This window comes from Brassica oleracea, chromosome C6 (assembly GCF_000695525.1).
Source record: "Brassica oleracea var. oleracea cultivar TO1000 chromosome C6, BOL, whole genome shotgun sequence".
NCBI lineage: Eukaryota > Viridiplantae > Streptophyta > Magnoliopsida > Brassicales > Brassicaceae > Brassica > Brassica oleracea.
In genome coordinates this window covers 4829265-4843852 of record NC_027753.1, presented here as the reverse complement: position 1 = coordinate 4843852, position 14588 = coordinate 4829265, and the positions used below count along the sequence as shown (strand labels likewise).

General features: G+C 34.7%; 1 protein-coding gene across 2 annotated transcripts; it reads left to right on the top strand.

The window, feature by feature from the left end:
* Window positions 1-7215: 7215 nt before the first annotated feature.
* LOC106300533 (scarecrow-like protein 5) lies at window positions 7216-9712 on the top strand. Of its 2 annotated transcripts, none has more exons than XM_013736695.1 (2): window positions 7216-7352; window positions 7893-9712. In XM_013736695.1, exon 2 carries the CDS (start codon window positions 7893-7895, stop codon window positions 9462-9464), a length of 1572 nt encoding a protein of 523 aa, XP_013592149.1. In that variant the 5' UTR covers window positions 7216-7352; the 3' UTR covers window positions 9465-9712. The 2 variants fall into 2 exon arrangements, with proteins under 2 accessions (XP_013592149.1, XP_013592147.1); XM_013736693.1 differs by lacking the exon at window positions 7216-7352 and adding an exon at window positions 7517-7552.
* The last annotated feature ends 4876 nt before the right edge of the window (window positions 9713-14588 follow it).

Below are 14588 nucleotides of genomic sequence, written 5' to 3'. Positions count from 1 at the left end.
CAACTTTGGTGTGAAGGTTCTTCAGCTCATATCCAATGTGCTTCTCACTTCTAGTTTGGGACTCCAAGATCTGCTTCAACATTGCACCAGTGCTACTATCTTGTGGAGCAGAAGTAGAAGATCCAGCTTGGCCTTGTGTAGACTGATTTCCTTTGGAGGAGAAGCCTTGAGAGTAGTTTTGCCTAGCTTGGTAACCACCTTGTTGGTTGTTGTAGAAGGGCTTTTGTTGGTAGTTGTTGTACTGGAAATTGTCTTGAAGTAGAGAAGAACTTGGTGAGGAAAGCTTTCTTGCATTCATCTCATGTTGTGATTGAATCTCTTGAAAGACTCTTCTCCCTTGTGTGAGTTTTGTCTCCCAAAGAGAATGGAAACAACCTTAGCTTGAATGCATCTTCAGAGACACCATTGATCTTTGTAGTTCCACACATCTTATCAAAGTTATCCAAGTGGTCTAGTGGATCCTCCAAGGCAAGACAATGGTACTTGTTGCTCTGGATCATGTTTATCAAGTTTGACTTGATCTCAAAGTTGTTGTTTTCCACAGCAGGTGCTCTAATGCCAGCTGGTGCTCTAATGCCAGCTCTATGCCCATGGATATTGAGCTCATCATGGGTGCCAATAGCTCTAGCTTGGCGCTGTGGGTGTTGTGAACTAAGGTTGTCAGCTCCTTGGCCATTACCCTCTCCATCTTGAGGCTGATTTTGATGTTGATCCATCACAAACCCCAATCTATCTAAGTGAGTTTGTTGCTCTTCTTCTCTTCTCCTCCTTACAATCTCCCTTTCAAGTGCTCTAATGTCTTCAACTCTTGGAACTAGGTCTGTTGGGTCTCTGCTCCGCAAGTTCATGCACCTGAGATACAAAAGGCTAGGAAAGAGAATCAATAACTAGATATAAGAAAAATAAGACTTAGTCTCAAGTAAGGACCAAATCTCAATGTCAAAATCAACTTAGAATTGGCAACGGTGCCAAATTTGAAATGGACTTTTCAAGGGTCCTAATTCAAATCATGTAGTATTTAAGATGTCAATCCATTTCTAAGTTTTATGATGTAAAGAGAATGCAAGTTCAAACTTAATCTAAGTGCATTCAGTTCAATGAAGTGGTTTGATTAAACTAACAAGATTCTAACACAACTAACAAGCAACTTTCAATCAAATGGATATATGAAGAATCATAGGCATAGGATTCTGATTTCAGATGACTAAGATTTAATCTAAAATGGAAAGGTTTCAATTAACACATTTCCCTCAGTCTAAATAGCAATTCTAAGCAAGTTCTTTTCCAAGACAAAACCTCATTTACTCTCATTGATCAAACATCAAATTCCTTTGGTTTGTGTCAATCAAGCAATCATTAAGAACAAATCATTTAACTTTCTAAACTCCCCTAACATCAAATCCCTTTGGTACGGTAAGTTAAGAGCATGTTGAGTTGGCTCAGACATTTCATCGAACACCTTCCGGGCAATGAAATGTCTAGAGTTCTAATCTAAAATGGCCAACGCTAGATTAGCGTTAAGATCACTCAATCAAGCAAGAAAACATATTGATCTACTCTAAAACATTCTAGATCATCACTTAATCATCCTAATCATCCTTGCCCATGAATCCAAAGATGACTACTCACTCATTATCATGGTAGACACTAAATCATTAGTTGATCTAAGCATAAACATGATTAATGATCAAATCAATCAAGTAAACACAAGAGAAATTGATCAAAATTAGATCTTTCACCTAAAGGTGGCTTTTTGATTAGATAGAAAACAAGATATAAACCTAACATTAGGTTTAGAGAGTATTTATATGACTTCTAAAACCTAGTGGGCTCAGTCAACAACCTGAAAGGCCCAAATAAAACATAAATTTTCGATCAGAAGAAGAGAAACGCGCGCGGGTTGATGAAATCGCTCCACCAGGTCGCTCCGGCTCTCGAAAGTCGTCGACGAGAGGTTGAGTTTGGAGCGGGTGCCTCACCTCGCTCCGGGACGTCGCTCCAATTGCTTTGTCCGCAACTCCATATGGCGCGCGGGTTAATGAGGTCGCTCCCACTTCCCGCTCCAGCTTCAAATTTCGTCGACCAAGATGCATCGCTCAGAGAGGGTGCCGAACCCCGCTGCAGGATGTCGTGTTGCCTTCGTTTTGTCTGGAGCGGGTGTCGTAGGTCGCTCTCATTGCCCGCTCCGGTGCTCTACTCGCTCAAACAACACTTTCCACTCCCTTTTTGATCCCAAATGCTTCCAAGTACCTCCAAGAACTCTAATGGACACTCCAACACCTGATAAAGACTTATGCAATACAAAAAGGAAACTAAAGTGCATAATCTCTAATCTAAATGATCAAAACATGCAAGAATGAAGAGTTAAAACAATGCAAATGTGCAAGATATCAGTTTATATTATTTTCAATCCCAATTTTTCTATTGTTTTGATGAACTGTATCACTTATCCGCTTAATTCTGAAAGAAACACAGTTAATGCCATATAGTAGGGCGTTATTACATTGTTTGATCCGAGTTAAATAGATTCCAACTAATGTTACATGAGTAACTAGATCATACTCCAATGGTTTCACAGCCACTTTGACACTTTTCACATAGATTAAAAATAATAGAAATTATTTATGTTTTTATTAATTAAACATATTTGACTAATAGTATTTGAGATAAGTAAAAATATTTTTAAAATCAATGCAATTTGTAATTAATATTAATGTTTAAAATAAATATAAATTTCATTGTACTTTTAAAATAATATTTTTGTAATGAAGAAAAAAATGTCAAAATGACATTTTTTATTAAAGAAATGAAGTATGTTATTATATAGACTGAAACCTAAATTCAAAAAGATCAACTAATAACAATTTTGTTCTTAACTAGAAACGAATCCAAAACGGATGAATTTACGATGTACCTCAAATTTGTTTTCGCCATGAAGTTACCTTATAGTTTTCTTAAAATATGTCAATTTTTAGTGTATAACTACGTTCGTTTTTTCTTACTTCCTCTGTTTATATTAAGTATCACTTTAAATTTGTACATACAGATTAAAAACATTTAGTTTTGCATATTTTTTATATAAAAACATCATTATCCATACACCTAACCATATTTCAACCAATAGAAAAATAATCTAGAAAATAAAGTTTATAAATTCTGCATTGAAATGGTAAAACAACATTTATTTTGTAACGAAAAAAATTCTTTACAGTGACACTTAATACAAAACGGAAAGAGTATAAGATAATAAATGTCTTAATAAATGAAAACCAGTTAAAATTTACCTACAAATAAATCAACTAGTAATAATGTGTATTATATATATATATATAGCATTGTCTTAAATATAGTGTTGGCAAATGTATCAGTGTTAATGTGTTATGTTGGGCATCATTGATTAGATTAAAATCATCACTAGTCATCATTCATATTTAAATAGCTCGTTGATTTTTGTATAATTATTAAAGTAAGAATTCACAACGTTATAAAGTAAAATCATAACGTTTGACCAAATTAGTTGATGGAACAATGCGACGTATCTTACAAGTTACAACATCAAAGATGTTTTGGTTACTTTGTGATTAATTGGAGTTGCTTCGTACGTCTTCGATCCCAAAAGAATGGCTATGGCCTCTTTGTTTGCTTAGGAATTGGCGTAGTGATTATTAATAATTATTTTCTTACCATTATGATTAGCTACAAATGCGGCTTAACTTGTTTGATTGTGCGTTTATATTGGTAACAGAAAACATAGACACAATCAAGTCGATAACCACTAACGCGGTAATATTACGGTGAAATAAACTGTGGGTTTGGTTTAAAATGGCCATTTAATGAAGGTTGTTGATGATAAAAACATCTTTAAAGTAATTTGCTATTTTTTATAAAATGGAACAATCTTATGTATAAAGCTTGGTTCTTCAAAGTTGCTAATTAACATGACAATTATATATTTAAGATTGTGACATGTGTTAATTTATCTCATAATTAAAAATATATATACTAAAATATTAACAAAAACGAATTTCACTAAAAAACTTATTATATGTTGTTTAATAGTAATTTTCCTTTTTAAAAATACTAATCAAAAGATAATTGCAAAATATTATTTAATAATAATTTTCCTTCTAATATTGTGACAGTTGTTTAAAAATATAATGATTAAAAATATATATAATATCTTATTATATAAAGTTTGTTTCTTTAAATTTGTTAATTAACATGATTGCATTATACTATCTCATAATTAAAATATATATATAATAAGATATTAACAAAAACGAATTTTAGTAAAAATCTTATTATATATATTATTTAATAGTAATTTTCCTTTTTAAAAATCCTAATCAAAAGATAATTGCAAAAGATTATTTGATAATAATTTTTCTTCTAATATTGTGACATGTATTTAAATATATAATGATTAAAAATATATAATAAGATAATAAAAATGAATTTTTAGAAAACTACTTTTAAAAATTATTTAATAGTAAAAGCGATTTTTAAAATATATTTAGTAGTAATTCTTTTAGAAATTTTCCTTTTCCAAAATCCTAAAAAATAGATTTGAAAACAATCTATTTAATATAAATTTTATTTTCTAAACTTTTAATGAAAATATAATTATAAAGATTATATTGAGCTTGGTTCTTCAAAATTGCTAACTAACATGATTGTGACACATGATAGTTATATATTTAAAAATGTGATATGTGTTAAACTATATCATAATCAAAAATATATACACTAAAATAATAAAAACTATTTTTCTTAAAAATAATTATAAATATTATTTAATAGTCTTATTATTATTATTTCCGTTATTATTTTTATTATTATTATTATTGTTATTATTATTTTTCATTATAATGTTTGTTTTAAAAAATACTAAAGATAGAGAATTATAAAAGATAAACATTAACTTTTAAGAAAAAAATGATCAACTAATAACAATTTTGTTCTTAACTAGAAACGAATCCAAAACAGATGAATTTACGATGTACCTCAAATTCGTTTTCGCCATCAAGTTACCACTACTTGATTTTTATAGTTTTCTTAAAATATGTCAATTTTTAGTGTATAACTACATTCGTTCTTTCTTACTCCTTCTGTTTTATATTAAGTGTCACTTTAGATTTGTGCACACAGATTAACAATATTTAATATTGCATATTTTCTATATAAAAATATCATTACCCATATACCTATCCATATTTCAACCAATAGAAAAATAATTTAGAAAATAAAGTTAATAAATTCTGCATTGAAATGGTAAAACAATATTTATTTTGTAACGAAAAAATTTATTTGCAATGATACTTAATATGAAACGAAGAGAATATAAGATAATAAATGTCTTAATAAATGAACACCAGTTAAAATTTACCTACAAATAAATCAACTAGAAATAATGTGTATTATATATATATATATATATATATATAGCATTGTCTTAAATATATTGTTGGCAAATGTATCAGTGTTATGTTGTGCATCATTGATTAGATTAAAATCATCACTAATCATCATTCATATTTAAATAGCTCGTTGATCTTTGTATAACTATTAAAAGTAAAACCCCTGGATGATAATGTTAGCAAATAAAAAAGGGAGGATAGAAAAGCAGGGAATAATCACAAACTTTTAGGCCTGAAGGGAGAAGTGTCGGACCAACCTCTGGCTTGCACGTGTGGCGTCATCTCTTCTCATCTCATCTCTTTTCGATCTCATGGACGATTGCGTCTGTGCAGACTATTTTACCCTTGCCTTTTACCATACTGAAAGATCATGGTTCAAGTTCAATCAAGTGAAATTGAATTGTAATGAATTCTACGTCTTTTTTTTCCCTATATCACTTTATTTTTGTTTGTCACAAATTTTTTCCTATATCACTATAGTATTGTATGTTTATGACATTAGTTACGTATGTACTTTTATTGTTGTTCATTGAAGACTCGTGATTCGTGCAACCATAATCACTTAATTAATTTATTTTCTTCAGTCGTCGCAGCGACTCGGTTGGTACGTTCTTTATTTTTATTCCAACGACTAAAACTTTTTTTTTTTGTCGACTTAAACATAAACACATTAATATAGAGGACCATGTGCTATTATTTTAGTCGAATGATATGATAACTAACCCGTGGTTTTGCTTTCGCTCGTGTTTCTTTCATTAAGAGGAATTAGAAAACTATATTATATATACACAAAGGTATACAAATTCGGTTTGTAATGGTCTACGTGGTTAACACCGTCCATATATTATATGAATGATCTTGGTTCCGTGAAATTTCTAGGTTAAAAATATATAATGTTTCGATCAACAGAACAAAACAATTTTAACCAAAAAAAAAAAAAACAGAACAAAACAAAAACTGTTACAACTAGAATGACGTAACCAGAGTAGATTTGAACCCTTGTAAAGGATGGTAAGCCCACGATAGTTCAACTACTCTCATTAACTCCCAAGCCTCACATTCCATCATTTGTTAGATGAAAAGATCATATCATTGGCGCGATTAATGGTTTCCATTAGTGCTAATAAACACGGAAGAATCGCAATACTGAAAATCAGTTAAAAATAGACTCCAGATGGAATCATTAACCCAAAATATAAAAAGCTACTGAAATAAATAATCCCAGGAATATCATATAAATTATTTAAAACCAAAATCATGATTTCAGAATTCAAATGCCATTGTAAAAAAATTATATGATCTTGAAATCATTTTATATCATGCAAACTGCAAATCATAATTATCATCATATTAATCAATCTTATTATTTCAAAATTATTTAACACTACAAGAACAAAAAAGAACTTAGATTTTTCTCAGTACAATAAATTAAAAACCTAAATCAATTCCACTAACCAAATCAGTGGTGTGATGTTAAAAAAAATTAACTGTGTCAAATATACATAAAAATACGATTTATAACTATTGTATTTTAATTTCGTAGATTTTAGATCAGCAGTTGGTTAACTAGATAGGTTTAGGTCTTTGACAAAAAATGATTTTCAGACAAAACATTATCGAAGTATAAACATAATCTAGTAATAATAATGCTGGGCCCTAAAATTAAAGGTTATATTTTTACGCGCTACAAAAAATATCAATAGTGGCAAAAACGTAAACTAGAATAGTCAAAGGGGTAATTTGGTGAGGAAAGAGATGAGGATAAAAATGAGATAAGAGAGATTATTATTCTCCCCCTGGTGGAAAGTGGGCAGCAAGTGGTAGCAACAAAGCACTTCCCTTTTGATTCCTTTTCGCCCTTTGATCCTTCATATCAACTAATCTTCTGCTCAAGAAACCTTAAGAACCTCTCTCTCTCTACGTATACTCATCAAGGTTCGTTTTCTTGAGATTCTTGATTTCAAAGTTTCAGTCTTTATCCTCTTCTTCAATCAAAATCAACTTTTTATGTCGGTTGAGTTTCTGTTCCTTCAAGTTTCAACCTATTTGCAGAATAACTAACCTTTTGTTTGATTATGCATGAGTTGAAATTGAGTTAATCAAGCTTTAGGGTTATGTATAATAGTATAATTAAGGTTTAAATCTCTGAACTTTGTCTCTCTATTGATGGCTAAAGACTTGTTTGGATTTTGTTTATGAGTTTTGCCTATTGGGTCAGCCTTCAAACTGAATCTATCTTGATAAAGATACAACCTTTAAGGGTTATGTAACAGTCTTCTTTTGCTCATAGTTACAGTTTAATTCTCTTAACTTTGTCTCTCTATTGATGATTGAACTCGTGTTTGGATCTTGTTTATGAGTTTTACCTAATGGGTCAGCCTTCAACTGAATCTATCTAGATAAAGGTACAACCTTTAAGGTTGTCTCTATAACTAGAACTCACAAGATCTAAAGAAACTGTCTTTTTGCTGGCAGATGGAGGCTACACAGAAACATATCATTCAAGATGGATCTTCAATGTTTTATCATCAACCATCAGTCAAGCAAATGGACATCTCTGTTCAGACATTTGATTCTTACTGCACACTTGAATCCTCTTCAGGCACCAAGTCTCATCCTTGTCCTAACAACAACATCACTTCTTCCACCACAAGCTTTTCCTCTAACGGAAGTCCCGTTTCTCACTCCAACAACAACAACAACACATCTCACCTTTCCCCTGACAACAACAACTCTCCTCTAAGCGGATCTTCCGCTACAAACAACAACGAGACAGAGCTCAGTCTCATGCTCAAAGACCTGGAGACTGCGATGATGGAGCCTGATCTAGACAACAGCTTCAACGGTTACGAGTTCGGACAACAACAACAACAACACAGAGCTGCTTCTTCAGCTATGTACAGATCCATGGAGATGATCTCCAGAGGAGACTTAAAAGGAACGCTCTACGAATGCGCCAAAGCAGTTGAGAACTGCGACGTGGCGATGACTGATTGGTTGATCTCTCAGCTACAGCAGATGGTGTCTGTCTCTGGAGAGCCTGTCCAGCGCTTAGGAGCTTATATGCTCGAAGGTCTCGTTGCTCGGTTAGCTTCTTCTGGTAGCTCAATCTACAAAGCTTTGAGATGCAAAGACCCCACAGGTCCTGAGCTTCTTACTTACATGCACATCTTGTACGAGGCTTGTCCTTACTTCAAGTTCGGTTACGAATCTGCTAACGGAGCTATCGCTGAAGCTGTGAAGAACGAGAGCTTTGTGCATATTATAGATTTTCAAATCTCACAGGGAGGTCAGTGGGTGAGTTTGATCCGTGCTCTTGGCGCTCGTCCTGGTGGACCTCCGAGGGTGAGGATCACGGGGATTGATGATCCTAGATCCTCGTTTGCTAGACAAGGAGGGCTTGAGTTAGTTGGGCAGAGGCTAGGGAAGCTCGCTGAGATGTGCGGTGTGCCCTTTGAGTTTCACGGAGCTGCCTTGTGCTGCACGGAAGTTGAGATAGAGAAGCTTGGAGTTAGAAACGGTGAAGCCTTAGCGGTTAACTTCCCTCTTGTGCTTCACCACATGCCTGATGAGAGTGTGACCGTGGAGAATCACAGAGACAGGCTGCTGAGGCTTGTCAAGCGTTTGTCACCGAACGTTGTGACTTTGGTCGAGCAAGAAGCGAACACCAACACGGCGCCGTTTCTTCCCAGGTTTGTGGAGACGATGAACCATTACTTGGCGGTTTTTGAGTCCATAGATGTGAAGCTCGCTAGGGATCACAAGGAGAGGATCAACGTGGAGCAGCATTGTTTGGCTAGGGAGGTTGTGAATCTGATAGCTTGTGAAGGGGTTGAAAGAGAAGAGAGGCATGAGCCGTTAGGGAAGTGGAGGTCTAGGTTTCACATGGCGGGTTTCAAGCCTTATCCGTTGAGCTCTTATGTGAATGCAACGATCAAAGGGTTGCTGGAGAGCTATTCGGAGAAGTACACACTTGAGGAGAGGGATGGAGCTTTGTATTTAGGGTGGAAGAATCAGCCTCTTATCACTTCTTGTGCTTGGAGGTAACTTTGCTTGATCTACAAGAGGAGTTTAGATAATGTTTACAGTTCGCTGATTCTGTTTTGTAAAAGTAAAAGAAACTTATGAACCCATAAAACATTTGTCAAATGTTGTAATATTAGTAGTAGTAGTAAGGTTGGTGTTTAAATATTATGTTTTTATTTTCACAAGAAACTATGATTTGACAAAACTTTATAGCACTCTGTTGTTATGTTTTAATGTGATGAATGATGAGATTTTCTTGTTTAAAATTAGATGTGAACTCTTTTCCTTGTTTTTATCAAGTACCGACACTAGGAAACTATAAATTTTCTGCGTTTTTCTTTCTAAACAAATCAAGTGTTTAGTGGACTAGGTTCAAGCGTTTGAGTTGGTTTTATTGTGCTTTTAGTTTAAAATCCAGTAAAAGATATATTAAGCTATGTTTTTGGTATTAATGCAAGTTAATTTCAGGTCAAAGAGAGATTAAGGTCGGAAAACTAAATTTTCCTAATTAACAAAAGAAAAGTTTACAATTCTCCATATTCAAAACTAAACTTTAACTAGTCAGTATTTTTAAAATCGGACCAGACCGATGGTTGCACTGGGGTAACACCGGACCAGCCAATGGTTGAACTGGATTAATAGTAAATCGGAGATTACCGTACAACCAAAAAAGAAAAAAACTAAACCAGATAAAAACGCATCAACCCAGCAAAAACTCAAAAACCGGCAAACCATTGGACCAATTCCGAACTGAGTTTGACTTTTAAATTCGAAATTTCAATTAGACAATTAATTTATTTCATAAATTAGTTTTCTTTTTTATCTAACAATAGGTAATATATCTTAGATAAATAGTTCTTCAAAAGATATTTTGGATTTTTTAAACTTCTACCATTATACTTTTTTAAGATTTTAATCATTATATAAAGTATTTACAAGTTACCGCCATAAGTCAGTCAAACTTAAATCTAAAGTACAGATATTTGATTTTTTTTTTTTCATTTTATTTCATATTCTAATTCATTTCTATTGGAGATAATTTAGTTTACCATTTCATGTGTATTTGGGTTTTAATATTTTATGTATTACACTCCTTCTGTTTTATTTTAATTGTCGTATTAGATTTGAACACACAAATTAATAAAACATTTAATTTTTATATTTCCAAAATAAAAACATCATTACCAATACACCTAACAACATTTTAACCAATAGAAAAATAGATTAGAATAAAAAGACAATAAATTTTACATTGAAATTATAAAACAATACTTATTTTGAAACAAATATTTTATTCTAGAACGACAATTAAACTGAAACAGAGAGAGTATTACACAATAGAAAGTAATTCAAGTGTCTCACTTTCTAAATTTTAAATTATAAGATGTTTTGGATGATATCTTCTATTGGATTTATATACATATGCACTAAATAGTCTATCTATAGATATAAAATTAATTATGACGCTTTCATAATAAAATTACCAAATCCGGTTTAACCCGGTCGGATCATAATGAACCATGATCTAAGGGTTTTTTGATTGGATTGCTTGTCAGGTTTTAAAAATATTGGTACTAGTCGTTTCTTTTCAAAAGTCATGTAATTTCTCGATTTTTGTTTTGGATATTTTCTAGTTGAGTTACTTGATACTTTTCTAGTTAAACAATTAGAAAGTTCTTACAAAGTTAAATAGTAATGGACCCTTTTGATCCACGTTTGAAAATTTATGAATTATTTGAGTTAATGCAAAATCAATACGTGTTATTAAGAATATATGACAGTATAATTAAAACGTTTTACCAAATTAGTTGGTGGCACAATGCGACCGATCTTACAAGTTACAACATCAAAGATGTTTTGGTTACTTTGTGATTAATTGGAGTTGCTTCGTACGTCTTCGATCCCAAAAGAATGGCTATGGCCTCTTTGTTTGCTTTGGAGTTGGCGTAGTAATTATTAATAATTACTTTCTTACCATTACGATTAGCTACAAATGCAGCTTAACTTGTTTGATTGTGCGTTATTAGGGAATATACGAGAATTTCCAATTCTGTTAGGATGTTTCCATATCTGTTTAGAAAATATCCAATGTCGGTGTAGAATAATTACCAATTTTTTGTCGAGTTTCTTGTATAAATACATTGTCTTGTACATTCTTGTTAAATAAGAAAGTCTTTTCAGAATCTAGAGTGCTAGATTTACATGGTATCAGAGCAGAAAGTTTCTGAGATCTAAGTTTTTTTTTTCTGTGTTGCATCAAGGTTTCGAAGTTCGGATATTTGAAGCTTGTTCGTGGTTGTGAATTCGAAGTTCGAGTTCAGAGAAGTCAGAGATGGTTGAAGGGGGTGAAGAATCGGTGATTTCTAAAAGCTCTACTTTGTGTGAGAAAGGTGTTGAGGCCTCTGTTTCTACTCCATATTCTCTCTATGCTTCGGATAATCCAGGGGCAATGATTACGTCGGTGACGTTAACTGGAGAGAACTACAATGAATGGTCAAGTGAGATGACTAATGATCTTCGAGCAAAACGGAAGTTAGGGTTCATTGAAGGTACCATACCGAAGCCACTAGCTAGTGATTCGAACCTTGAGCTCTGGCTTTCCGTTAACTCTATGATTGTTGGGTGGATTCGTACCTCGATCGAACCACGAGTTCGCTTAACTGTCACGTTTGTTCAAGACTCGTACAAGTTGTGGGAGAATCTCCGGAAGCGTTTCTCAATTGGGAACAAGGTCCGCGTTCATCACTTGAAAGAACAGTTGGTTGTCTGTCGACAGGAGGGTTTGTCTGTTATTGAGTACTATGGTCGATTGTCAAAGCTTTGGGAGGAGCTTGACATGTACAAGCCACTTCCATCGTGTTCGTGCTCTGCAGTTGCAGAATTTGAAAAAGATAGAGAAGAAGAAAAGGTTCATCAGTTCGTAATGGGGCTAGATCAAGCTCGCTATGGAGGCATGTGTCAAGGCATTATCTCATCTGATGCTTCTCTTGACATTGGTGAAGTTTATGCCAAGTTAATTAGAGAAGAACAACGTCTCAATTCGGTGAAAGAAAGAGAGTCACAACAAAACGCAGTGGGTTTTGCGACAAAGAAGGAGCTCGGATCTGATCAACTAACGCCAAGAACAGAGTCTGGGAGGCGAGAACGTGGTGCTCAGTGTTCTAATTGTGGTTGTACTGTGCATGAGAAAGCTACGTGTTGGCAGCTGGTTGGTTATCCGGATTGGTCGACGAAAGTACTCAAGGGTTCTTCACCGTACCAAGTACTATATGGAGAAGAACCGCAATATAATCACCTTAGAGTATTTGGCAGCTTGTGTTACACACATTTGAGGTCTCGAGACAAAGACAAGTTTGGATCACGCAGTCGTAAGTGTATCTTCGTGGGGTATCCTTTTGGTCAGAAGGGATGGAAAGTTTAGGATGTTGATAAGAAAGAATTTTTGATCTCTCGAGATGTAGTATTTTATGAAGACGAGTTTCCCTGGGCTCATCTGTCTGAAGCATCGTCCGTTCAATCAGTACCGCCAATACCTACAGATTACTCTGATTCCGACTGGTTAATTGAATCAACTCTCGTGTTACCAGAAAGGGGGAGCACTACAGAAGTTGATTGTTCAGTACCTACGTGTGTAGATCTTCCAGTCGTAAATGATGTAGCTCCACATGTAATATAACCACTACAGAATTTGGAAACACAAGTTGAGCCAGCGACAGTGTCTCCTACTGAGACTCAACCTGGCTTTGAAACTGTGATCAGTACTCTTCCGGTTTCAGAAAGTGTCCAAGAGCCGTCTCCTGTTGATTCAATCTTGTTAGACGAGGACAACGTGTTCGTGTGCCATCTGTAAAGCTCAAGGATTACATCAACTACAATGCTCTGCTTAGTGAAGACACACACCTTGTTCCTCTCTGTGCTTCGTCTTCGTCCTCAGCAAACGTTCCAGGTACAACTCCGTATCCCTTAGCTGATTATATACCTGATCATGCCTTCTCACCTTCACATCAAGCATTCTTAGAAGCTGTTACCGCGGGTGTTGAACCCAAGAGATATCGAGATGCTGTTAAAGAGAAAGTGTGGCGTGATTCGATGAAACTAGAAATAGATGCTCATGAGGATCAAGGTACATGGGATGTTACCACTCTTCCGCCTGGCAAAACAGTCATCGCTTGTCAATGGATATACAAGGACAAATATAATGCAGATGGAACTATTCAACGACACAAGTCCCGTCTAGTTGCGTGTGGGAATAAACAAGTAGAAGGTGAAGATTTTGATGAAACGTTTGCTCCGGTGGTTAAAATGGCTACCGTTAGAGGTCTTCTACGTATTGCTGCAGCTAAGAATTGGGAGGTTCATCAAATGGATGTTCATAATGTGTTTCTACATAGGGATCTTCAAGAAGAAGTTTATATGCGCATGCCGCCTGGTTTCTCCCATCCGGATCCATCTAAAGTGTGTCGTCTACGTAAGGCTATTTACGGCCTTCGCCAAGCGTTGAGATGTTGGTTCACAAAGTTATCATCGGCTCTTGAGAAGTTTGGGTTCGTGCAATCCTATTCCGATTATTCATTGTTTACTTACTCTCAAGGAAAAGTTGAAGTTCGTGTGCTTGTTTATGTGGATGATCTAGTCATTGCCAGTAACAGTATTGAGAAACTGATCAAGTTCAAAGAATTCTTAAGTAGGCAGTTTCGAATGAAGGATTTAGGGAAGTTAAAATATTTTTTGGGAATTGAGGTTGCTCGTTCTGGAGAGGGATTCTTTATATCTCAACGAAAGTATGTGTTGGACATTGTGGCAGACGCTGGTCTTCTTGGTGCTAAACCTGCGGGTACTCCTATTGAACAAAATCACAAGCTTCATACTGAGAACTCGCTTCTTCTTCCTGATCCGAAAGTGTATCGTCGTCTTGTTGGTCGACTGGTATATCTCTCTATAACGCGACCAGAATTGTGCTACTCCATTCATTTACTCTCGCAGTTTATGAAGTCTCCTCGTGAAGAACATTTGCGTGCTGCGTTCCGAGCTGTACGTTTTCTGAAAGGGTCTCCGGGTCAGGGTATCCTTCTGAGTTCAAATGACAAACTCGAGCTATCTATATATTGTGATGCAGATTGGAGTTCGTGTCCAGCATCTCGTCGG

Excerpts from the sequence above, each read along its gene's own strand:
- LOC106300533 (XM_013736693.1), top strand. The coding sequence starts at position 7,532 with ATGTATAATAGTATAATTAAG. Across the intron at positions 7,553-7,892 it reads TGTATAATAGTATAATTAAG|ATGGAGGCTACACAGAAACA; the intron begins GTTTAAATCTCT and ends TTTTGCTGGCAG.